This window comes from Clupea harengus, chromosome 3, assembly GCF_900700415.2.
Source record: "Clupea harengus chromosome 3, Ch_v2.0.2, whole genome shotgun sequence".
Lineage (NCBI taxonomy): Eukaryota > Metazoa > Chordata > Actinopteri > Clupeiformes > Clupeidae > Clupea > Clupea harengus.
In genome coordinates, this window is record NC_045154.1 from 2209240 (window position 1) to 2236306 (window position 27067).

The 27067-nt window shown below is 41.0% G+C and overlaps 1 protein-coding gene across 2 annotated transcripts; it reads right to left on the bottom strand.

The window, feature by feature from the left end:
• Positions 1 to 171: 171 nt before the first annotated feature.
• On the bottom strand, positions 172 to 26587 carry LOC105895612 (cat eye syndrome critical region protein 2 homolog). 2 transcript variants are annotated; one of them, XM_031564148.2, is made up of 18 exons: positions 26278 to 26587; positions 19574 to 19668; positions 16338 to 16521; positions 15486 to 15610; positions 15290 to 15376; positions 15096 to 15160; positions 14289 to 14449; positions 12344 to 12412; positions 11316 to 11448; positions 10739 to 10868; positions 10613 to 10650; positions 10432 to 10523; positions 10206 to 10332; positions 9114 to 9433; positions 7033 to 7164; positions 6089 to 6836; positions 2969 to 4862; positions 172 to 2728 (listed from the first exon to the last, which is right to left on the bottom strand). In XM_031564148.2, exons 1-18 carry the CDS (start codon positions 26395 to 26397, stop codon positions 2725 to 2727), a joined length of 4524 nt encoding a protein of 1507 aa, XP_031420008.1. In that variant the 5' UTR covers positions 26398 to 26587; the 3' UTR covers positions 172 to 2724. The 2 variants fall into 2 exon arrangements, with proteins under 2 accessions (XP_031420008.1, XP_031420007.1); XM_031564147.2 differs by having other exon boundaries at positions 7033 to 7167.
• Between the last annotated feature and the right edge of the window lie 480 nt (positions 26588 to 27067).

Below are 27067 nucleotides of genomic sequence, written 5' to 3' on the forward strand. Positions count from 1 at the left end.
TTCTAAGACAGTTATACTTTCAAAAGAACCACCACACATCCTTGTACTTTTTCAGAATTAAAATTAGTTTGGAATCAAGTTTGGAAAATAATGTATTCCAAAAATCATCCACCACATAATTACTTTCACTTTTGATTTGCATATATATGCTCAATAATGACACTGTTCATATTAAGGAAAGGTTATTTATTTATTCTAAAAAAACAAAAAAAGTACAGAACTACATAACAGAAAATACTCGTCTGATTTACAAAATAATCTGTAAGTCAACTAAGAACTTGTAAACTTCACAGTAAAATGAAGGAAAAAACAGGCTTCTTTAGATGCACTTTGACTTTGCTCTACAAAAGTAAAATTTGATGTTAACAGGTAAAACCTGATACATTTATATATAAAAGTCAAATGTACAAGAGAAAATAAATATGTTTCACATTAAAAATCTAGTTTTTTTTTACTATTGCAGTAGAGAAATCAGACTGATATGGTCTCACACACACACTAGACCATTTCTAGTGTGGCAAACATAAAAGCACAACTAAAACACTGTAAAGAAGCTATCACAACCTCAAACAGAACAGCAATATAAACAGTGTTTCATAACAGTAGAGATGAACACAGTATTCTCAAGCATGTTGTACCTAAAGCAATAAAAGGGAAACAACATTGTTTACATTCCCAAATTTCTACCATCTTTCCTTGTCTAAAAAACAAACAAAAAAAAAAAATATTAAAAGCAATCAATGTGCGCTACATACTACAATTTGAAACAGTCAGGGAGAATCAAGAACTCTTTCTCCACAACAATGGACATCTGCTTTGTGTGGCAGCTAAAATTAACTGGGGAAGCAAAATTGTACTTATCAAAATGACTCTCTCCTTTTATTCAGTGAAAAACAAAACAAAGGGGGGAAAAAAATAAAAATAAAAAAAACTTCACAACCTTTCACCCTATATTTGGGAAACAACCACCAGTACATTTCCCCCCTCTATGTAAATGGTGCAATAGGGGTGAGATCAATTCCATTTTATTGAAAGTGGCCAATAAGATGACTTTAGCCAAACCTGGCACTGGTATGCCAATGCAAAACCACAGGGCCGTGTAAAATCTGATTTAGTGTAAGGTACCACTCAAAATTGGCCACGACACAAATATGTCTGTGCAGTGGGGAAGAACATGTAGTGTGGTTTGGATGTGTGAGGTAGATTTGTTAGTTGTGAGGCTCATGCTGTCCATGTGTGCACGTAGGGGTGGGGGTGGGGTGCAAATGGGCAAACAGGCAAGGAGAAGCATCACAAGTCACAATAGGTCAAGCACAACAGCTCTAATAACGCATACACTAACCAAGGAATAGTGAAAAGCAAACAGACTAAGAGGTTCAACATTTTTCGAAATGTACCACAGCAGGCATGATTTTGTTCCAAATGTTCCAATGCAAACCTGAATAAAAGTATTCTTTCACAGGCTCATAAGGTGAGGTTACCATAGTAATCACAGTTTCAGTCGTCTGTTGGTTGTTTTGTAATGTTCGAAAAATACCCGTATTCAAAACTACACCCTGAGGACATCATCAGTACACTGAATTGAGAAAAAGTAAGTTACAACAGTAATTAGTAACACAATCACACTATCGTTAGTACAAACAGTCATTTCACACATGAGATGCAACTCTTTCATCAGTATTCCCAAAACATACTATTCACATTTGAAAGGGCTTTAGTGAAAAGCAATCCAGAATATATAAACAGTAGATTGTTAAACTATTAACAATGACTTAAACTAGCCAGATCACTGTGATGACATTATTAAAACTAACCTGGCAAGAAATGCAGGTCAATGCAGAGTCTACTCCTTTTGTCTATCTGAAAACATTGACTGGGTAAGTAAACCGACAATAGGCGTAAGGTGTGATATCACGTACATTTTCAGGAAAGATTCTATATTGCTTTATTATTTACATATGGATCACCATTAACTTAAACGCTACCGAGTAGAATCAACTCCCCAGGAAGTAAAACCTTTTTCCATTAATGGAACATGAATCTGTAGAATTATAAAATGAAACTAAGTTGAAATGAAGGCAGCAATTAGCAATGCATAGCAAGAAAGCCTAAAGACTAAACAGAAAATACAAAGTTTCCTGTTAAACAGAAGTTGTGTTTTCCCTCCTTCCACAAAAGCCCCTGGTGGCATTAATTTACATCTAGTCATTCATAAATACATTCAAAAAAAGAAGGCAACCACATGCCCTGCACACTCACAGGGTTCCAGAGAAAGATGATCCAATGCAAGTTTGGAATACCCTTTCCACTTTTCATTAATTTGTTACACCTGAGTTTACTACTGATAGGAACTTTTTAAAATATATGTATGCAATTTCCCATAAGCATTCAGTATTTGCCGGTAAATGATCAACCATTTCCAGTTAAAAGTGATAAAATAGTGAAGGCTAGGGGCTCGACCACATGAGAAATATTAAAAGATCTTTTAATGGCACCGCTCTGCCACCTGCCCCTCAAAAGCCCTTCTGTGACTAGAACAAAAAGCACCTCCAAACACTCAACAGCTTCTGCACATGAAAAGGCTGAGCTGCATTCACTTCATGATAAGAAAAACTCACATTTTCGATTAGTAAAATGGTTTCACAATCACAATACAGAAACTGATGTGTTTATAGCTAGTCTGAAGAATTGATTGAAGGTATTCAATTTTGCTTGACTCTTCCTTTACCTGTTGATCATGAAAGAGAACCGATTTAGAACAGGAATTGAGAAGCATAAACTTAAAAGAAAATGTCCTTGATTGGTTTCCCACATCATGCACTTAAAAATGTTAAACTTCCTGTTTAGTGCTTAGAGCACTGGAGGATGCAAAAGCACTCAGTTTCTCATCATTATTATTATTATTATTATTATTACAAAACAACACAAATTGGTGATTAAAATCCAGAAATCCAATTAGTGCCCTCACCTGGGATGAAAGTAATGTTCAGGTGGCAGGCCACTCTGTGGGGGCATCCTCCCATGGTAGTGAGGCCCTGGCGGGGGGCGTCTCAGCGCCATGTGTGTGTGGCCAGGGGGGAAGGGGAGCTGCTGGGGACGCTGCAAGGCCTCCATGAGATGAGAGTTTGGTTGTTGGGGGCTGTAGTGTCCTCTGGCGTAGTGCTGCGGGGGATACGAGACTCTGGTCATCATGTGGAGTGGATGGGCCCCCCCATCGTGCTGCATCCCACCGTGCGCCGTCTGAGGATCGTATGTGCGGTTGGCCGAGTGCTGTGGGTAAGCGGGACGGCTCTGTCCTGCAAGTCTATGGCTGTCCAAATCCAAAATCTCTTTTGGGCTCTCGGCTCGATCAACATGTTCTTCAAGCTGAGCAGGCTTTACTGAACTGATTGCCTCCTTAGCCTCTACAGGACCACTGTGAGACCTGTTGGAAAGAGGGTTTGGGGAAATCAAGTTGCCACCTGTGCCATCTGAGCTCATAGGAGAAATGCTGCTCTCTTTGAGACGGCCATTTCCATTGGCTTGAGGGGGGTATGCATTACCAGGGCCGGTGTACTGGGCCCTGTGCCACTCCTCAGTCAGAAAGCCACTCCTGTTGCCTTGCTGCTGGGGATAGTAGTGATGTTGCTGATACTGTGGAAATACATTAGGGTGTCCCTCGGGAGGCTTACCCATCATGTGATACGAGTACGGAACGTGATGCCGATACGGGGGGTAACGAGCAGCCATGGGGTGCATATTCATATTTTGAGGTACGTTCTGACTTAGATGTTGGCCATTTGGAGATTGCAAAGATTTGCCCATGTGCTGCATGTAGAGTGGATTTGTCTGGCCGCTGTGGTTGTAATGGGCTGTGGGGTCATTGGTGCCATGGTGAGAGGGAGGCATGACTTGGCTATGAGTAGCACCTGCCACCTGAAGGCCTTCCACTCGTAATGAGTGTGATTCTGCACTGACACTTTGCTTAAGATGCCCATTGGGGGGCGCGGACCTCATCATGTTCGAGTTATTGTTGTCTTGGGATTCCAACCCACCACCCGAGACTCTCTGCTTTGGGGGCTCACTGTGTGTGTGATGATCTGTGCGTGTCATCTGGGGCCCAGTGGAAGTGAACGGAGCCATCTTTAGAGTACCTGGCTGCTCAGATCTTAGATTGCTCTGTTTGTCCTGTAGGTGGGCTTGGACGCCACTCGGGACATTTTGTGCAGAATTCTGGGTGACTTGAGAGGGACTGTGGGGAGGGTAATGAGGTCTCTTTTGAAAGCTCTCCAATGGGGAATTCTGTGTCTCAACCAAAGACATTTTCTGGGATTCCGTCACAGCACTTTTGAGGACTTGTTGAGGGGGGGCCTGGGAAACTTGCTGTCCTTTCTGGGAGGGGTGTTGAGAGAAATTCTGCGGAGTATGTGAAGAAATGTTTGGGGGTGACTGTGAGGAGACGTTCAGTGATATCTGTTGTGATGTAGTCGGAGGTGCATTCTGAGGACCATTTGAAGAAATCTGTATGGTTGGGTTAGGATGAGTTGCATTCTGGGAGTTCTGTTGCAGATGAGTTTGGGGAATTTTACTAGGTTCATCCAGAACCGTCTGTTGGGAAGAAGTCTGAGACACTTGCTGATTATGAGCTTGTTGGACACATTGGTTTCTCTCCTGTTTGCCCACATCACCATCAGGAGCACGACTCCCTTCCTCTGAGACTGAGCCTGGGCCACAAGGTTTCTCATAAGATCCACCAGATTCAGTTTTCAGTGGACTCCTTAAGCTGGAGCACTCCAAAGATTTGGAAAGAGTTGCTGACTCCTGCTTAGCTGATGGGAATCTTGTGGCGGATGGGATGCTTGACATTTTTGATGGTGTAAAACCTGCGAAGACAGAAACTTTCTTTCAGAGGGTATGATAAAAGATCCCAAACTTCTGAGCTTAATAATGACCTTAAAAGGTGAATGTGCCAAATAAAAAAATTAAAAAGATTTGAATTGGTACTAAAACTGACAATGTTTTTGTTTGGCTATAACAGTAAATTCAAATTCATAACACTCTCATTGCATGCAGAACTAATCCTTAGAAATTGACAATCACAGCATGCATGAAAACTCACACCCCTCCAGATTTTCAGATTATATCTGCAATGACTAAATTGGGGAGTTCTACAAATGCCAATCTGTGACTGGGTGTAAGCAGCTAAACTTTCTACTTCCAAATTCGGTTGACAAAGTTGTACTTGCCAACTGACAATCCTGAATCTGACAACCAGCAGATCTGGTAACATTAAGATCTCTGCTCTTCACAATACGTATCCCTCTACTTGCAGTAGGGGTTTAAAAAAATCCTGTATCGTGCTGTTCAATGCAACATCTTTGATTTGGTACACACTTGTAAAGTTCAATATATGAATAGCAATTAACTAGTCAATTTACTGTATAATAATGCATAGCCTGAAAATAGCCTACAGTCTGGTTGCAATCATTAGCTATCTAAGTAACGTTAGCAAGCTTGCTAGATCTCGGACATTGGCACTGGTAAGAAGTCCTGTTAGCGTTGGTTGCTGTTTAGCTAGCCAATCAAGTTTGCATCACTTTGAATCAGGAGGAATCCACCTTCAGTTTCATTGGTCAGTTTTTCTTTTCCCATTAGCATTCCCGCAACATCCATATGTTCTAGCTATGTGTTCATTGTACTGATTAGGATAGCTTAGCATCCTGCGAGTCTGTTTTGTGGAATGCTTGTGCTATCGTAAAATTCTATGGGCTGCTAAATTGCTTTTTTTACATGATGGGACTTTAACTGGCTGATGCATGAGCTAACTTGTTAGCTGGTTTACAGACCAGCTCGTTAGCCAGCTGCCGAGTCATAGAATTCTATGCGCAAAGCCATGAGACACAACCAATTTAAACAGTGTATGTTTTCCTCAAACTCTATCAGTAAATAATTGTTGCATGATTCAGAATTCATTACAAATTAACAACTTCATTTCAAATCCATATGTTATTGCATTGCAACAAGGTAATGTAAAATTAAGTTATTGCTTGTACTATTGTTATTTTTAAATGTTTGGAGATATATGTGGCATTTTACTGAGAGTTCTCACCCATTTGATTGCTGTGGATACTGTGGCTGTCTGTGGCAGGACAGAGAGGCTGGACCTCTGGTGGGGCCTTCTGAGAAGAATACAGTGGACCACTGCCGTGAGGATGCACCGGAAATGTGCCGATGGGTCGGTCAGCACAAGCTCGGGAAGAAGCAGACAACTGCTGCAAGGCCAGCATCTCTGGACTCTCAAGCATTGAAGACAGATGAGGCTTAGAGTTTTGAGGCATCATTGGCCGCTGAGAGATATGAGGAAGGGAGCCAACAACAGCTGGCATCTTGTTGGGATCATTGTGTGGAGTGCAGTCCACTGGTTGCTCTGCCCAAGACTTTGGCGGTAAGGGATGAACCACACCCAGGTTAAATGGGTGTCTGGGATTCCTATTTTGATCTACCATCATGGGACCCATCTGTCTGTGCTGTACATGATTGTTCATCCCTGACCACATGTTAGGTGGCTGACCGGGTGGACAGGAACTATGTTGAGGGGGAACATCTGGTCCTGGATATCTGTTGGTACCTCGGTAGAATATCTGGCCACCATCAGGAAGCTGCTGAGATGGGTACATGCTGCCCTCTGATGGGGGGGCACACAGGCCTCCAGACTGTAGGGCCACTGGTCTGGGACCCAAAGATGGGCCATGCATGGGGCCCATATAGGCATGCTGCCTCTGGTGCTGCGGTGGAAATGGTCGAGTCTCAGTCATTGGGTACCTTGGGCCTGTATAGTGACCCTGTCCATAAGTAGCCTGAAATGAATAGACAGTAACTGTGGTTATACAGCTTATTTTCCAAACAACCATTCTTTAAGGTTACTTAAATTGCTTAAAGGTGAGGGGGTAATATTAGACATCTCGGAGACTTTAAGTGCCCTGTTACTAATTTACCAGTATTCATTGTTTTTGTACAAATGTTATGGGAATTTCCGTCCATTGTGCATCTCACCTGCATGTTATAATTGTGTGGCATGCGCTGTGAACGGGAGTCCTGAGCCATAGGCATCAATGGGTTTTGCCCCAGGACCATCATCTGCTGAGGTAACATGCGAGGCCCAGAGGGATCCGCTGGATGATGGAGCTGCTAAGAGTCAAAACATCAGAAGGTTTTATTTATTTATTCATTCATTTTTATTTATTCATTTTTTTGTTCTGCTGTCCAGAGATATCAAGTTAGATATGTTTATTCATGGATATATCACTTACAGGAGCTATATGCAATTCTGGCTATCTGCCAGCTAGCGTGTTAAATTATTTCATAATCCATTCTCCAAGTACATTGGGGACAGTGGATCACTCTGGTGGTCCACCCCTACCTCTTCTCCCTTGACAGAAGTAACCCAAAAGGCTAAAGGCTCCATGTAGCATTTATATGATTGAAAGGTCACCATTAGTGTCTCCATCAACATCGATGGATATTTATAGGTTACATTAACTTAATTGACCCCTGGGTCATTCCATGCCAATTCACCTACAGCCTCCGGGTCATATCATGGATTTTCATGAAAAACTGTCCACTTAATGGTTTTTGTGTTATAAAAGTTTGAAGCTGGTGCCCCAAACTAAATATCCTGAATATACATATGTTTGACCAAATGGCTGAAATCGTATTGGATTTGGCTGAAATCTATTCTGGATATACATAGCATGCTCCAGATAAAGTCCTAGATTTCAACTTCATCTGTGTTCCTGAATTCATATACGTAGCTATAAAATAAATAAGAGCAGGACATGTTTCATGAATCAGCGTGCAAACACCAGTGTTTACAAAATAATATCTTGGGGATCTATATTTGTGCATTGTGTCTATGTTATTATTTGTGGAAATGATTAATATGTAGAATAAGGTGTCTCAAACTGGTTGGGGAGCTGAGGAAACTGGGACCAAATTTTGCATGGATAGTCACCAATTAGCACTAATTGTAACATATCCTGCAGAGATATATGAGAACATTATCAAGCGGATGTTACATTTACATTTAGCAGACGCTTTTATCCAAAGCGACTTACAATGTATACACATTTTACATTTACACTGATGGCACACTGCACATCAGGAGCAATTAGGGGTTCAGTGTCTTGCTCAAGGACGCTTCGACAGGGAATCGAACTAGCAACCTTCTGCTTACTAAACGACTTCTTTACCTCCTGTACCACTGTCGTGGGATGCCTGAAGAAAAGCCTGTTCTGTCATGCAACAACCGATACTAGAAAAGGAAAGTTCCTCTCTGTAGTCTGTTAGAACTAGAATCGGACAAGGAGTTACTGTATGGAATTCACTGTCTGTCTGCCGCATAAGATGACCAGCGGAACGGCAGGTGTGTTTATGACCATAAAGATGATTTTGAGGATTATATATATATATATATATATATATATATAAAAACTGCTTATGAAAACATACCTCAAAAGGGGCAAATTATTGCATAGTTTAACTTCAATGTGAACACTAAGGTAAAATGAAGTGGCTCTCTAATGATTATTTATGCAGAGAGAGCTAGTGACAAATTGTCTATTTTTCATAAAATGATTTGACAATGAAGACAAAATAACATTAATCCCTTTTGAGAAAATACAGGGTCAAAATTTCCTTAAAATACCTTCTGAGTTTTGTTGAAGGACAATATAATCCATAGGATTTCTAGACCTATGCAAGTACTAGGCCTACATATGATCAAAATCTGTAAGAACTACTAAGAAATGCCTAGGATTTTAATTTGTAAACACTGACGTTTGCATGCTGATTCATGAAAAATACAAATACAACAAATACAAACAGAAAGATATCACAGTAAATATGCTGGTGTCATGAGTTTTAAACTTGATTCCACTATCGGGCCAGTGATACTAAGGTTATCTTCAGGCCAAACGGGGCTAATGGCCCCGCAGAATTGCCCTAATACCCGCCTTATCACATGCTGCCTTGCAGTAAATGACACCCATTTCACAAGCAAGTGGAGAGTTCAAGGTGATTACACACACACACATGAAAGACACAATGGTTCAAGAGTTACAACAAATTCAACTTACATGTCTGGTTGGAAGGTAAAGATTAGGTTGAACATCACTTGTTGGTGGCGGCAGCGCTTCCATTTTGAATTTGTTCTCATTACCAGTTGTGCTGTTCTTGCCACTGGGGAATGCTTTGCGTCGCTGGACCAGTTCTGTGGCTCTTATCAGGCTGTCGGGGCCCGCCTGCCGCTGGCCCTTGCCTCGCTTGCGCTCCTTCCGATCTCGGTCGTCACTGCTCACATGAAACTCCTCATCTGTATCACAATCCTCAGAAGGCAAGTGCTTCTGCAGTGCTCGAATGAAACAGCGGTCCAGAGACTCAGCCATGATCGTATATTCTAGAAATATATAAAGAAAGCAATATGATAACTCATGATACTATCAGCAATGTATTTCACCTATACACTCTGCACACATAGACAAATCCCTGCTTTGTTACAAAAGTTGTTTCCCAGCTAGGATAGGTAGGCAGGCAAACAAATATGTTGTTGGGAATTCAGACCTATTCTTGGTCAGCTGCTAAGCAATAACAAGATACTACATTGTGTTACCGATTGGTCCTTCAAGTTTTAGTGGTCTTCTCCAATTTAATTTCTGTATTTGAAATATGTTTCGAGAACAAAATATGTTTCGGGATCATCAATGTACTTCTGAGAATCTAACCATGATGACAGTGTCAGACCACAGAAGGTGGTTGATTTCAATCATTGCCATAGTGCCAGTTAAGCGGTCTGGCAAACCTTTAAAATGGCTGTTCCTAGAGGTTTAAAACTAGGGGCTTGCCATGCAAAAATGTTACTACTAACGCAACCTCTATAAGGGAATGATATCAACACCATCACTATGACACAATATTTAGCATTGTTAATGCATCAGAACTATATGCATTGTCTTCATTTCAGTGTTCAATTACTTTTGTTAAAAACATTGTAAAAATCTGAACCAAGAATCATGGATCAAAGACAATCATGAGACATTTGAGACGGTGAATTGAATAGGCCAGGCACCAGACCCTGGAGGGTGAGTGTGTCGGTAATGCATGGGTGGGAGACACCATTGGAACATGAGCATTAAATATTGCTTAGTCTGAATCCTTTCATCCTTACTTACCACTATCCTCTCCATTGTATTCGAGGCAGTTCTCAAACATGAGCTTCACATCTTTCACAAACTCATCCTTGAGTACATACACTCCATCATTCAACTTCCTCTCAATTTTGGACAAGTCCATTGGCATCTTTGGGGAAAGATCAAAGCATAAAATACGTCATGACTCACAGTTTCTCTTTCCATTCATTCCTACTCGTGTCATATTCAAGAAAACCATGATGCGTACCTGGATAACCTCATTATAGTTTGGAGCATAGGACTCATCAACAGGTTCCAGGAATGGCCAAGCATCTTTATGAGCTTTAAGCACCTCCAACACTAAGAATACAAAGACCTCAATTAAGCATGTCATTGAGCATTTAGCATCACAAAATATTTACTGACTTAACAAATGGCATTTACGTTACCTTTGTACAGTGCCATATAATCATCATCCATTTCATAGCTGTAAGAGAAACAAATGTTTAAACAAAATACTATAGCAGTCAGTCACAAAAGAGTTAACTGCGAGCTGAGGCTGATGGGGCTCTTACAACTCTTTGGCGTGGTGACTGTGATGGATGGGTGAGTGTGGCTCCAGGTTCAGCAGTTCAGGAGGCAGGGGCTTCCCTTGAGACAGCAGCCAGGCCTTCTCCTCCCGCAGCTTCCTGCGGCGGGCACGCTCTGAAACAAATATACATATGGGTGAACACAGCCAGTCAGGAAGTGGCAGTGAGATGCTTCAGATATCAAACTGTTATATTGATTGGTTGCCCACGGTGACGTCATTTCGGTGACAATATTTTGATTTAGAATCTAAGTAATCTAAGTTGAGGTACTTGGGTAACTGGAAACTCTGAGGCGCAGATCAAATGAAAAGATGCTGGACACCATCTCTTAAGCAGGGTAGAAGAAATGTGATGGTCTGGGGGTGCTTTGGTGATAGTAATTTTACCATAACTCCATATGCCATACCTTGTGGACGGCACAACTGGAGCAACAAGGTGACCCAAAGCATTGCTCCAAATTACAACAGACCTCTTTAGGAAAAGTCTTAAAGTTGGACAGTTGAGTCCTGGAATTACTTCACAAAAAGAAAGGAGCTTTAGATTGGATTAGATTGGTGCTCACCCGCCACGGCTTTCTCCCTCTCCAGCTCCTCTTGCTGACGTTGCTCTTGCACCAGCCTATCCATCAGCAGCTGCCTGCCGGCCTCCTCCTCCTCTTTCTGCTGTTTCACTTCAGACCTTGCCTTCAGCGTCTCCTACGCATACATACATATTCAGACAAATGAGCTACTTACATTCTGTTCTGTTGTTCAAACACTTCTCCTTATCACTATCAGAGTGTAGCAACACCTTAAAGAAACAGAAGGTCATGGTTTGACCAGTTCACCTCAACAAGCACTCTATCTTTGTACCCTGCACGATAACCCGCAAGAACGCTGTCACGCTACATCCCACATCACTAAATATGATCTTGTAGGTGCTACTAATATGGCTGCTACAGCTACTGGCTGACTAGTAATAGCAGCTTGCTATACTCAGAGAAGTTATCATGGCACAGCTAAACTGGCTTGCAATGTCTTCTGCTGTTGCTCTAGCTTGCCGCTTGGCTGTGTTTGCAATATTGGCTTGCTAGTTTTTGACCGTAAGCTTAGCCTGGTCGCCTGGTCATCGGTACTGGTAATAAGTACTGTTAGCGTTGGTTGCTGTCTAGCTATATTGGAAAGCTAGCCTCATAAGTTTGCATCACTTTGTTTCAGGAGGAATCCAACTTCTGTTGGGCTGGTTAGCTGTTCTTTTTCTGTAACCATCCCCGACATCCCTATTAGCTAGGTGTCCGTTGTTCAGATTAAGTTAGTTTAGCATCCTATCATTCCGAGTTAAGTGGACTGCTTATGTAAACCTCGATTTGTAACCGGGGTTTTGTAGTCTTCTTAGGTGGTTCCAAATCCTTCAACATATCAACAAATGCACGTGTACAGCTGTCCCTATGAAGACTACAATTTGTATTTATGACTGCGGTCTAAATGTGAACTATACTCCAAAACTCTAGGGGCTGCCAAATCACAAAAGCACTTAAGTTGCTGTATTTAGTGGCATGGCAAATCATGTACGAACACAACTTGATGGATGATGGATGATAGATCTGCTTACCTCCTTGTTAACATATTTCTCAGAGTGTTTATGGTAGCTGCCCATGAACTTCTGTTTCTGCTCCTTCTCCTGTGGGGGAGATAATGTTATGAATATGTATCAGCCATTAGATCCAAAAAGGTTCAAACATTTCAATAGACTGACAACTTTTATTGTTCATTTTATATTCGTTCGATACCGTTTTATTCCAAAAATGCCTTTATACATTATAATTGGATCCATTGCATGTCTGGATTTGGACTAAAGTATTTTCAATAAACTACCGCTGTTTGGAAATCATCAACATGTCCGGCAAGAAGTGAAAATTTCACTTTAGAAATTTCATTATTGAAACATTTTATAATGTTAGAAATTTTGTAAGGTTTAAAAATGTGGAATTTGTAGATCATGTTATGACATTTGTCATCAACTCTTCCAGAGGATTGCCCCACAGACATCTACTTTTTACAGTGCATGAAATGCCCTGTATTGTTATTCCTTCGTTTCTTATACTACTTCTTATTATTCTTTGTACTGACTTCTGCTCTTAATTCAGCTCGAACCGCTTAACGTAGAAACTTCATTCGAAATGTGTCGCGTATGTCTAATTTTTCTAAACTTTATACTTTTTAAAATATTAAAGAAAAACTAATACAATTTCTCTCATTGACTTACATTGGGCCATTATGACATCATAATAGGATCATTAAACTGATCTGCACCTGTGCTTTAGTGACACCTGTGCCAAGGTTCCAAGGCTCCTCTTCTCTCTGTCCCTCTCCATTCAACTGTATAACTAGGAATATTAAGAGACACCTTCCATACTCTACTTTTTTTTTCTCTATCCCTCTCACTCTACTTTCTCTCACACTCCATCTCTCTGCTTCACTCCATTTTCTCTCCTTTCAATATTTTCCCTCTTCACTCTCCCTTCTTTCCTTCTTCCCTTCTTCCACTCTTCTTTCCTTCTTTCACTCTTCTTTCCTTCCTTCTTTCCTTCTTTCCTTCTTCCACTCTTCTTTCCTTTCTTCACTCTTCTTTCTTTTCTTCTTTCCTTTCTTCTTTCTTTCCTTCTTCCACTCTTCTTTCCTTCTTTTACTCTTATTTCCTTTCTTCTTTCCTTCTTTCACCCTTCTTTCTTTTCTTCTTCCTTTCTTAACTTTTGCATTTCATGCACTGGTATTTCCTTCAGGAAATGCATTTTCTAGTTTTCATTGTCATTTAGAGTGACTAAGATTTTAACGCCTCTTGGATAATCACCCTTCTTAAATTGGGGCTTTATTAGTTGCACCTGATCATCATGTGATTAGCCAAGTTAGATGCGTCTAAGAGAAAACCACCCTTCCTGAATTTGGCCCAGTGTAATTTCTGTGTCCGTGACATCAGTCTAATCAATCTGTCAAAGTGTGCGCTTTGATAAGATAATAATTCATCATTGCTTAAATCTTTAGTTGTCTTACAGCTGTGTCTGTTGATCCTTTAACCATGTATTAATGCATCAGGCTTAGTATACAAAGATGTGTCCAGTCATATAGCATACCTGTTGAAGCTGTTAAATATATTCATATGATAAATGAAGGATACCTAGCCATTGTCAACCGTTATACGTGGTGCAATGTTTTATGTTTTGAACATAAAATAATGTAAATTTGTTTGTTTACACAGACAGCTAGCAATATCACAAACTGTAAAATGGCGGCCATATGTTTGAATTTGTTTGTTATGTTTAAATCTACATGATTGTAAACTAATTTGCTTTTATTTTTGTTCTTTATAGACACATATACACACAGATTCATGCCCACTCAGCCAACTACATTCATGAATGCTGTTCTGACATAATTTGATAAATCCTGGATTAGATAACCTCTGCCTTAGACCATCCTTCAGACTGAGTGCCTCAGTTGAGGATCAGCAACTACTATTAAAACAACAATACAACCAGAAGTGCAGAAGTTTGACTTACTTTATGCTCCATCATACTGCCAATCTCTGGGATGAAGTTCTGGGTGATGATGCGGTATAGCTGCCGATCTTGAGATGATTGCCTGTGTTTGATGCCTTCAGCAAGTTTGACCCACTGTTCTTCTGTGTCGCAAACCAGAGACCAGGCTCCACGCTGACGTTCTGAAACAGGACAGACAGACAGGGGTGGATCTACATCTCTCCAAGGAGACATCTATAGACATACACATCCAGGAACAGACACCCACTCCTGCTTCACTCAGATAATCATCCTTTGATCAGAAAACACAACAGATGATTTCAAATGAGTACATAGACTGCTACTGCCTATAACTCACTGAAACTAATGAAACCACTGGTAAAATGAACTGAAACTAAAGGGAAATTCAGATTGAATACAAACATCATATCAAAATAAGAAGCTCTGCTGCTTGGCCCCCAATGAGAAAAGGTAGAAACACGTTTCTTACACCCTAGTCTGTAGATGCAACTTTTCCCTAATTCACCTTTCCAAGCCAGACTGTTTATAGTTTGCAACATGAATTAAATCAGCAGCTAAATATCGTTGTAATACCAAATCGGGAGGTCTGGCAACCTACACTCCTTATTTAAATAATTTGATTAGACATGCATTTCACGATTAAACCTTAAAAAAAAGAATATAGAACAAAATATAATGGAAATCACAGAATCTTGAAAATAATAAAATCAATTGATTTCATACAAGCCTTAATAATGACTTACTGCCAAAAATGGCTGAATCTAAATGCAGATGCATGTCCATAAGACATAGTAGACTCTTAACTACCTGAACCAGGGGCTGAAGAAGCGTGTAGAGCCTCACTTTCACCCACCATCATGTCATCGGTCGCACTGTAAAACAGACATCACATTAAACTACTAGACCTATTTAGATTGGCAAACAACACAGTTCTAGAAAACACGAGGCACGTTCAAACAGCACATGGCAGAAAGTCTCAGTGCCTTCTTGCTCAAGAGTACCTCAGTAGTTTCTCCTCAAGATTCTTCTTTTTTGGTGGCCTTCCCCTCTTCCTTTTCTCAGGTTCTTCCTTCACTACCACAGTTTCCCTGAACGAGAGAGGATCAGAGACAGAAGAATTACAATAACACCCTTTATGTAGTCATTACTCATCAATCATGAATCAATGGCCACACATTGTCCAACCCCTCTCCTTACCGTGCTTCTACTGCTTTGATGACTGGTTCCTCCTTATACATGCGAGTGCCATAGAAGTACCAGTACATAGCCCCGCTCCCATCCTCTCCAAGGGGCTCCACACGCAGACTGTCTGCATCCAGGCCCTAGGAACAACAGAAGTGAGAACCACCCAATTGTAAACTGAAAGACCACAACTGTAGCCCCAAGAGAAATAAGAAAATAACATTGCAAAATGGAACTTAACTCGGTCATCAACTACTGTCATTATGTGGATTTGGGGAAATATTTTCGATGCATGCTTTTATGGGTTATGAAAAACACAAATGAATTGATAAAAACTGAGGGGTAAAAATGGAGGTGAAATGAAAAATAGTGTGATTAAATTAATCAAAATGCTTGATCATTTGAGTCGATTTGATTAAAACAGCCGTGATATAATGGAAACAGAACCATGTTTCATCATTTTCATTCATTGTTCATCATTCACAAACCCATTTAGTTGAAATGATAGAAATATGTAGGTGATGAAAATGCATGTGAAAAACAGAGTGATAAACTGTCAATTGATTTGATAAACTACTGTCTACCACTCATCATTCACAATACCCAACTGACATTTATCGTTTACAGCAAGCACTTTTTGTTCCTGTCGCCCCTCAGAGGACATCATTAAATAGTCCAGTTACAGTTAACTGGCTTATGTAATCCCCAAATGTATTGTATTTTGTTTCAGTGGAGATAAACATTTCTAAACATTTGCCCAGGGTTATATACAGGATGATTTTTTTGAGGCCCTGATATCTAAAAATGTAACGCAAAAGGTCAAGTAAGGTAAAGTTGTTGTTCAATCGATCAGATATTCAACATTACCTTGAGAAGATCAAAGACATCAGCAGCATCCAAACGATAATCACACAGTCTATGCAGCAGCTCCACCTGTATGCGGGGAGGCAGCTGCTCAAAGGGACCCTCCCCCAGAGGGTTGGGTTTACCCTCCTCCAGCTCCCACCGGTAGCTGATGATGTCCTCCAGGTAACTCCTGAAGCCTTGAGGCCTGGGGGGGGAGAACAATGTTATAGAGGATGGGACACAGTAGGGAATAGCAGTCAACGACTTCAATTCCAATTTCATAGTTTTTTTTTGACCCACCCACTGAAGGACCAGCTTGTATTCTAAGGTGGTCAACAAACCTAAAATGAGTTAGATTATGCGCCCTCTATGTTTAAACGCGTGTCAAGTATAGCTAACATACAGATGTGTGAAATGTATTAAACATTTAAACATGGAAGTAGGTGTATCAGGGGCTTATCTCCCGGAAGCTACCCACTCCTCTCCCAGGAGTCACTCAGTTGGACCTTGAGAGAACCTTGCAAACACCAACAGCCCAGTTGGCACTAATAAAAGCTTCCCAACATACTATCTGGTGTCTTTGGGCGTTATTGCTGGCAATGTCGTGATGTGAAGGCTTTTTTTATTACAATTCCACAGGGTGTTCTGCCCGAACCACAGAACTACATAGTACATAGCCTGGACAGCTAGGTGTGTTTATCTATCCTTCACATGACCATATTCCATCAAAATTAATTTTGAAGATGATACCAAAAGTAGTTGCTCATAAAAGCATACCTCAAAAAGTGGAAAATAGTTGCATAGCATTGCTTTAAACCCAAGATTGGTACACTGTTACCCTCATTTCCTGACTATTCCTAACTCTCTCTACCTCTCTCTCATATATGAATCCCATTAAGGTATCTGGTCAGAAACGCCATGGGACAGACACATTTTCATTCACACTTAGTGCTGTATTCCCACCTGACAGTATTAAACGAGATGATACAGAGTACAAACCTTCGCGAGGTGTAAAACATGCAAGGTCTCATGCAAGGTTAACCTAGCTATGAACTATCCTAGTTATCCCCAGCTTAGAGAACCATACAGTTGGTAGTTGCCAACTTGTGTAACGTTAACATAATGTGAATATGAACTTGTGTTAAAACAACATTATGTGTCAATTGTACCTTAAAATAACAGCTTTAAAATCATTTTGGTGGTACACTGCCTTGTAATACGGAGAATGGTGTCTGTGCCACTGCCACAGCCACAGCATGCCTGGTTGCACTATGTACTTTGGTGGACAGGGCGCAACACCTACTGTGAGAACTACATAATGCTTTATGGCACCACCTCGCACAACAACAACTAAACCCTTCTGCTAACTATAAGAAGAAGCTAGCGCAGTATTCTCTGTATGGGGATCGTGGCAGAGGCGATGAAGAAACCAAAGGAGACGCTGTCGGAGGAGGCGAGGAAGAGGAAAGGAAAGAGTAACCGGGCAAGAGACAGAACAAGAGTTAGTCTCGGACTGGCTTTTGCTCGTTGGCGAGAGGTAAAAGAAAACAAAAGGATGCGAGTCAGATGCCGATCTGGCCTTCTTTCTGTTGGACTAGTCAGTAATAACTTATTAGCGGTATAGCTATGTCTTGTGTTGTGCTTGCTTGATGTTTGGCTGTGTTACCAAAGTTGTGAACTCACTAGTTTTTCCATCACAAACATCCCTGCAAATGTTATTTATGAAAGAATGCAACATAGTCTGTAATCTTATCAGTGTCATCCTTGTCTCCCTGATGCCTCAGTCCTGTCTCAGGCCAGCATCTAAATTAATTTATCTCACACCAAAAAGTAAAAAACTGGCTAATGAGTACAAAAAAACTTGAGTACACTGCAGCAAGGGAATGCCTATCGGCTTGTAAGACGCTCCAGTGAAATTGGTGTTAAAGCCAGGCCCTGAACTCTCACATATTTACTGCATTGTGCATTGAAATGGGCAGCAGCCATATGACGTTATTACTGCACACGACTAACAGGGAGTTTTTTCTTGCCCGTGTTGCCATTGTGCTTGCACTAAGGGGGTTCGGGCTCTGGGCTCTGTAAAGCGCCTAGAGACAATTGTATGGTTATGGCGCTATATAAATAAAATTGAATTTAATTGAATTATCCCTTTTCTGCTGTGCCTGCTGCCTAACCGGCATCTGAACAGGAGAGCCTCATTGATGTGGATCCATGAAAATTGTATTCAATCAGAAGCCTCTGCCAGATTTCTGGATAGGACTGTGCACAGAGTACCCTGCACTGGCAAAACGTGCTGTCAAGACATTGATGCCCTTTGCCACCACGTACTTGAGAGTGGCTTCTCAGCTCTGACGAGCATGAAAACAAAATACAGGCACAGACTGTGTGAGGAAAACAATTTAAGACTCTGACTTTCTCAAATTCTGAGGGGGTACGGGACTGTAAAAAGTTTGGGAAACACTGTATTAGGGGATATAAGCGCAATTTGTATTTACGACAGTGGTGTAAAAGTGAACTACACTTCACTCATTAGCAAAAAATAACAATTCTGGCATAATGGGGCTTTAATATGAGGCTGGACGGGCCCAGAGGGTTAAATTGTGGAGACTGTAACAGTGTGGGGAGGTGGTGTAGTATTTTTGCGCGAAATGCCCATTCTTACTTCACACAACTTTTAAATAGCTAGCTCACAGAGCAGACATCCTGTCAATTTGCTAATAGATTAACATAATTTAACCCTTCAGAATTTCTTCAGAAGGGATAGGGTGCCACGTAGTAGAGAGCCTATGCATAACAGTGGACTGTTTTGATTGGTTATAACTCAGCCGCAGAGCACAAGAGCGACACTACCCCATAGTCAGTGAGAGGGTGCACTTCTTAAAACAACAACAACAACAACAACAACAACAACAACAACAACAACCTCTTCTGCGGTGCTCCTCTGGCATTTTACGCCGTAGGCAACCGCCTAGGTCACCTATGCCACGGGCATACTGCAATGCAATCAATGCACTATTTAAAGAATGTGGCTTTATATAGCCTTTTGCGCATATTGGCGATTTAATGTGAAATTAGAAACTTGGCATAGGAATGGCTGTAGCCTTCACTAATTTCAGAATAATTCACATAACTCACGTGTTTCAAATTAATGAAATACTTGAGCCCTGCCCTAGCAGGCTTTGAATACTCAACACAACACGTGACAACTTGCCCCCTGGTCACTGAGACAGCGGCGTAGCGTTCTGGTGTACACTTACGTGATGTCTCTGCGCTGGTAACATCCCTGCAGAAGACAACAAATAAGATCTGCCAAGAAGTCTGCATCCTGCTTCAGCACAGCCTGCTCCAACTCCTGGAAGACCAAAAGAAAACAGAGGACCGAGTTAGCATCTTCACAATTGCCTTTGATCAGGCAATACCTGATTTTAAAATGACCTTTCAAAATGTACTTAATTGACAGTGGATCAGTAACCAATTCATTCTGATAATACAACAATGTTCATTAATAACCATTCTAGCAAATAACTAGAGATGCAAGTGTGATTGCTCAACAGCAGCAGAGGCTCACTAAGAGGAACTGCACAGATCAGACATGGGAATGAAAGCAGTGCACAGGAAATTGGGACAAAAAAAAACTAAAATACTGTTGAAATACAAGAACCCACATATATCAAGAGCAACATCCGTCATCATTACATTACCATAGTCACCCAACATAGGGGGCAGGGACAGGGGTGCACGCATATTCTTTTATTCATTCTTTGTGTCTTCAAAACACAGCTGCTTTTCATTCATCAAAAACTAAAATATGTAGAGCTATCTGTTGGTGTGTGAATATTAGTATGTTATTATAAGTATGTATGTATACAAAAAAAAAAAAAAACTCCCTGTTAGTCAGGAAGTACCCTTAAGTGTAAACGGGGCAAATAGGGGGGGGGGGGGGGGGGGGGCTCTTGAAGCCAGCTCTTGAAGCCAGCTGGGTGTATGAGAAATACAAACACCCCGAGCCACCTATATCCTACCCTAATAAACCTCTTACAGCCTGCCGGGTGTCCAAACCTAAACATACACCCACCATGAGACAGTCAGATGAATGAAGCGATAGCAGTGACAATAACCAGTGCTAATGTATAACCGTATCACCAACAGTAGATAGGTTGGGGTAATATTAGTAGTTTGATCCATCACAGTTCAGTCAAATACTGATCCATCAAATACTGGACACTCCAGAAGGAAGGGGACATGAAACCACGTTCATAATGCATTCTTCAGTGCCAGAGGGTATCACAGAAAGAAAAAAAAAAGATGTGCTGTCGGGCCGTGGTGTAGCTATGGTTCGGGTCATTGGGTTGGCAAATGATGGAGCTAGTGTAATGGTGGGTTGAAAGAGTTGCTTCAGAATATCCGGTTAACATGCCTGCAATGCCTCCAAGACTGTGCATGAAATAACTGCCTGTCACCACTATTAATAACATATATACACATACTACAAGAATTCCCCCATTCAAACACACCGACTCGCACATAAGGGGGGGCCCATCTGCTTGGAGCCGGCCGGGTAGAGAGGTAGAGATAGAAAAAGAAGGGGGGAGGACCTGTAAAGACTACAATTTTCATTTCAGTAGTAGACTTATATATGACAGTCAGTGTTTCAGACAACTTCTGTACTGAGTACTATGAGATTGGCCTTTTACATATTCAATTGAAAATAAGTCCTGTCCAATGACATAGGCCTACATTCATTTCATTTCATACTCAACACGTCGATGGATCAGATGAGATGCTAACACTAGGTCTTTAGGCTAGCCTTTAAACTGCTATGCTACTATAACTGAAAACATGTTGATTATGTCTTTAACAGGAAGTTGTGGATAACTCTTCCCTGAATAAGCTTTGACTTTTGTCAGATCTGAACATTGAAGGCGCATGAGAACCGTTTTGACACAACATTAATATCAGTGTTAAAAAATTCCCACACCACCACTAGTGTTCTACACACTGAGTCACTGGCATAAGTTATTTACCCCATAGATTAGGCCTGTAGCATTAAACAATATCCTCTCTAGCTAAATGTAACATTACAGTTGTTTGTCCACGTGACATTTCAGTAGTGGGGACGTAACTTGAAGCAGGGTTGGAGGTAGGGATGTAACGGTTACCGGTTTCCGCACATTTTTTGCAAATATTTTGTCAGCTCTATTTCATTTAGTAACATTGTGGACTTCAACTATGTGTCATTTTGGTCTGGTTTTAAGTTAACAGGAGTGAAATCCTAAGAAACAAATAGAAAAGTGTCCTGATGCGGGTCAATTGTAACACCCGTGTCTAAGGCGTAATTAACCAAATTTGTGATAATTGTGTCAAGTGAATGGTGTGCCGCAACTAAACATACAACAAAACATAAGCCACCTTAAACATCACTGTAAAAACAAATGCAGCAATCATGTAAGATATAAGCCAAGTCCTAACGGTTTTCCCCAAGTCAATATAACCAAAATAAGCATATTTAAAAAGGTTATTAATAAATCACAAAAAGACCAATAGTGTTACCAAAAGGTATTGTTTTTCCTGACACTCTTACTAATTTAAAGATACACTACAATATCATTTTTGTCAAATTCCTCCTCACAGCTAGCTGTCTGTTACAAAAATGTAATTAAAATAAAAACCTCCAGTGTTCATACACTGTCCTGGCTCCATAAATGGGAAACAGAGAGGCTTGGACTGAGCCATAAACAATTCAAGCCTATCAACACGTCACTTCATGAGGGAAGGGATGTCATTTGAATGGCTGTTGAGCTCAAATATCAACAACAAATTTCAACAGAATCACAGCCAGCATCGTTAACATCACCAGCCAAACACACGGTGTCAAATCTGATTATACCCAGTTCCAGGCATCTTTGGAACATTTTAGCATAAGCAGTGGTGAGAAGTTTTTGTGTAAAACTAGCAACTAGCCTATGGGACAAACCTTTCATGGGGGCAGGAAGCAGGACTGAAAATCCATTCTGCATAGACAGATTTCGTATGGGGGAGAGTGACAAAATGTGAAAGATGCGGACAGGAGCGGAATTAAACATTTTTGCAGGAGTGTGACAGAAAAATGTCCTGCGCAGACCTTCACAACATACCGGTCTCAGACCTCTACACCATACCGGTCTCAGACCTCTACACCATACCGGTCTCAGACCTTCACAACATACCGGTCTCAGACCTCTACAACATACCGGTCTCCTGCGCAGACCTCTACACCATACCGGCCTCCAAACAAGTTAAGAGCCTTGGCGTCATCGAGGACAATGTCTCTCAGATTGCTTTTTCCATCTACAAAACATCTCAAGACTGCGCCCTGCTTTAGCACAGCACTCCACGGAAGTCCTTGTCAATGCTCTGGTCACAGCACGCATTCACTATTGCAATTTGATCCTGGTAGGCAACCAACTCATTCACCCACCACATCCAGAGCTCAGCAGCACAGATTATTACACGCTTTAAGTCCACTGATTATGTCTCGCCCCTGCTGATTCAATTACACAGACTCCCTGTATTACAACAAATTCACTTTAAAATCTTATTAATGACATTTAAAGCTCTTCATAATCTTTCCCCTGCCTCCCACAGACCTTCACTCCCTCTCATTCCCTGCAGTCATCATCAGTACATCTAATAACACTATCAGTCTTCAACCTCAGCACAATGGGCACAAGGGCCTTGTCCTATGCTGCACCCAAACTCTTGAACTCACTTCTGACTGCGCACTGGACTTCATTACCCAATTCAAAAGTACTCTTAAAACTCATCTTTATAAACTAGCATACTCTCTCACCATCAGCTACATTCATTTAATTGTATCTTATTGTATGTTTTTATTGATGTAAGGTGACCCATCATAATTACTACTATTAAAGCTTTTCTTACATTTTTTGACCCAGACCATAGAAACTACATACTGATAGGTGTGTTTCTCACTTTTGCCATCCAAATTAATTTAGGATGTTATAAAACCTTGGTATCTAAAAAACATACTTCAAAGAGTTGCATAATGGGTTGTTGACACCAACACACATGCTTACTAAATGGACCACAATGGTCGAAAGGGATGGCATACTGATCGGCCATAGGGCTAACTAAAAATGTAATGACAATAAAAAAAGTTTCTTCTTAAATCCTCAATTTTGTTAAAGGAAAGCAGTGGTTATGCAACAGTTCTGTGACAATGGTACCTGATTCGTTGGTAGCTTATGTGGCTGTACAGGGGAGCACTGGCACTTTAACCAATGTAACCACTGGGCTAGTAATGCTATGGAGCCTAATTTCAATGAAATCCAACATAGTGTACCTTTCACCTCACCCTCCCGATCCAATAACAAAGCAATGGCTTTTTTGTCCTTGGAGGGAATGTGGTTTGGCGATGATTGCAATTAAAGATTGCAATTAAATCGTAGTCTGTGATTCTGGCGAATCATTGTTGACACCGTATTTTCCAGACTAATAAACTCATTGTATATAAACCGCATTACGGTATTTTATAAAACAAAGCCATGTATTGACCTCACAATACCGTATATTACTACAGTTTAGTCAAGGTTACATCATTATGTCAGGTAGAACTGTAGTTGGGGTGCGAGCGCTGGCCTACTAGCCATTTAAAAGAAATGGGCATTTCAAGAAAAGATTGGCCATTACACCCCCTTTCCTCACATACACACACAAAAACCTCACTGTCACTCACAGTTAAAACCATTTATTGAGCGTTTATTTGATGTTATGGTGTCTATCGGAATGGACGCTAAACGCTTCAGTCGAATCGTTAATTCATTCCCTGGCGACCTCGTACAATAAACAATAGTCTTTGCAGTAGGAAACCATTTGCATGAAATAATAGCTAGTCTATGTTAGGTGTAGTTTATGTTACAGTCTCCTCAATTTAACCCATAAGATTATGATAGGATAAGGTAGAAACCCAGGATGCCTGTGCAGCTTTCATATTAACATGAGACATGAGTTCATATTAACACACGCTAGCAGCTGCCAACTGCTAGAGATCTAGGACAGTGCATAGCTAGGTTAACTAGCCCTTGCATGTTTTACACACCTCTCACGGAGGTTTGCGTTTCGTAGTATCCGATAAACAGGCAGTGGGAATACACAATACCCGTTACTTTAAAGTTATGGAAGACTGTGTGTGTGAATGAAAATGTGTTATCTATCTCATGTTGAATTAACCTTATACGTTAATGGGATTTGTAAGTTAAAGAGGGAGAGCAAGAGCAAGACCCAATCACGCTTTACCTGGCAGAGTTACTGTGCAGTTACTGTTACATTTGGACTGGCAGTCTAAACCAGGCCCAAATGCTTGCTGCACATAGAGACATACTGAGTATCAGGATCCCCCAGTTTTCCCATTCTTCCAGTTTATGTCTCACTTCTTAGGCTATGTTCAGACTGCAGGCAAATTGGATTTGTTTCTCAAATCAGATCTTTTGCAATGACTGCACCAATCACCACCCTATCTGCATGGGTTGCTGTGGTAATGACATAGGTGTCAGTAACTACGATAGGTTCCTTCCAGCTATGCCCTGTATAAGCCTCCCCCAAAGTGCCAGCAGACAAATTGTTTCAGCATCTGTCCATGGACTGTTGTTCTCCATGTTGTCATGTCGACATTCCTCCATAGCGCTCTCAAAACAGTATAGAAGCAATGAATCAAGCAATGAATCAAGCAATGTTCTTTGGCGCTCCGCTAATAGCAGCATGTATTACAGCACTCCCGTCACTCTAGATTTGACACTGTCATTGTATGTCGCCTTGTGAGTGGCTCAAAAGACACTTTGAAATTCGATTTGAGAAGCCAGTGTGTCCGGACTGAAACGCATCTGCAGAAATCCGATTGGAATTGCTTTTCAAACCACTGACAAATGTGGTTTGTATTTTTTTCACTGTCCAGACTTTCAAACATCAATCTGGATATGACAGCAGCGTATAAAAGCAGCGTATAAAAGCGTATAAAAGCTTAGTTCTGGGTTCTTTCCCTGTTGGTAGTGCATCCCCAACACACAGCAGCTTTTAGGCATTTAGCAGACGAAAGTGACAAGGAGACACCTTCACGCAATACAAAGTGAATGGAGAGCGATGAATTGTTTTCCCCTCTGTTGTGGGCGGGACCTAATTGCGCCTATCCAATTCACTGCTGTTAAGATTTACTCCATCTGAGTCCATTTACAATCAAAACATTACTTTTCCAAAAATAAACCAATAGAAACCAATCTAGCTTCTTGGCTTTCACGAAGAGAGAACTGGGTAGCAAACTACATGATTTTAAATTCCGCCAACGTTAACTAACTTACCTACGCCTATAACGTAACAAAAGAAGCCACAATGAACGCAGTCACAACAGTTTAGCAAAAAGAATGTTAGCAAGATGTTTATCCAAATCAAAACAAACGGGGCCAGCCACATGGCCTAGCCCCGACTGAAATCACAGGGCAGTAGTTAGCTTCAAACGTCTCTGATTCATACTTTGCTGGCTAACTAAGCTAGGTATCCTTCCTTCAATGCTCGGGTTATGTCCCAGACTGTTAGATAGCCATGTGAGTTACTAAATAAAACTTTAGAAACTGCTTGCAGAAGTAAGCTATCGCACAGTAAGCCACTTCAGCACTGTTCAAGTTTCTTATTGTCTTCAGTTAAATTATACATCACAAATATATTTTAACAAAGCCGATCGACCAGCCCACAACTAACTAGCTAGCTAGCGTAGTAATTGGGTAGTTGGTTAGCTAGCTGGTCAGCCAACGGTTAGCTCGAGAGCTACTTATCGCAACACAGCATGCTGCCAGAGTTTTGACTGGCTAAGTAATTTAACACACCATCTAACGGTGTCTTACGATGACTAAAGCTACCACACTCGTTACCTTTTGTATGAAGTGATATACAGACAAATTCATCCAATAATTACCTCAATTTCAAAGTCTGGCAAGTTGAATGCTGTCCTAAACAGCGAGCAGAAATGGGCTATGGCGGGTACTTCCCACCAGGACTGGATCTCTTCCACAGATATTGTACATCCCTGGGACATTTTTTAAATGGTGTAACCTACGTGTCTCACATTAGTAAGGCGTCATCAAAAATACACACTACAGCCACTTCGTTTGCTATAACGTTTGGTGAACTTTAAACAAGACAAGCCGAGGCAGCGGGATTACTGATGCCATTGCAACCCTGGGAGGGTAGCAAGCTAATCTGTTTTCACCGTCCTCACAATGAGAGAACAGATGTGGTGGCGATACCACTTCCAATGAGAGGGGTGTGCATTAAAGGGAACAAGACAACAGTACTTAATTTTACAAACACTTTCAATAATTTCCTACTACACATCAAATATGCTGTTAATAAACTGTGTTGGAATTTTTTGTTATACAGACTGACTGTATAAATGTCGTTTTTAACGGCTCAAAAAACATTGTTGTCACGTTGATGTCGACTTGTCAAACTGTTTATTTCAAGGCTTGCCTTGATCTTGTTAGCACGCAAGACACGAAGCCCATCTGCTAATACAAGTAAAAGGACGGAGAGCGTACCAACCAGGGAAACTAATCGAGTCGCCCCCTGGTGGTAGTATTCCTAAGGGTGGGCGAAATTAATAGGATTCTCCATAGAGAAGATTTTAGAAACTGTGGCCCCTATTTTGAGACCAATTCCGCCACGGGTTGTCTGAATTCCGAACGAAATTTTTCGCCGTGGCATGG

What these genes read in the sequence shown, in the direction of transcription:
- LOC105895612 (XM_031564147.2), bottom strand. Translation starts at nt 26,397, where the DNA reads ATGTCCCAGGGATGTACAATATCTGTGGAAGAGATCCAGTCCTGGTGG. An exon ending in TGCCAGACTTTGAAATTGAG is followed by an intron (nt 19,669 to 26,277) that starts GTAATTATTGGA and finishes TTGGTCTTCCAG; the next exon opens with GAGTTGGAGCAGGCTGTGCT. An exon ending in CACACAATTATAACATGCAG is followed by an intron (nt 6,837 to 7,032) that starts GTGAGATGCACA and finishes TATTCATTTCAG; the next exon opens with GCTACTTATGGACAGGGTCA.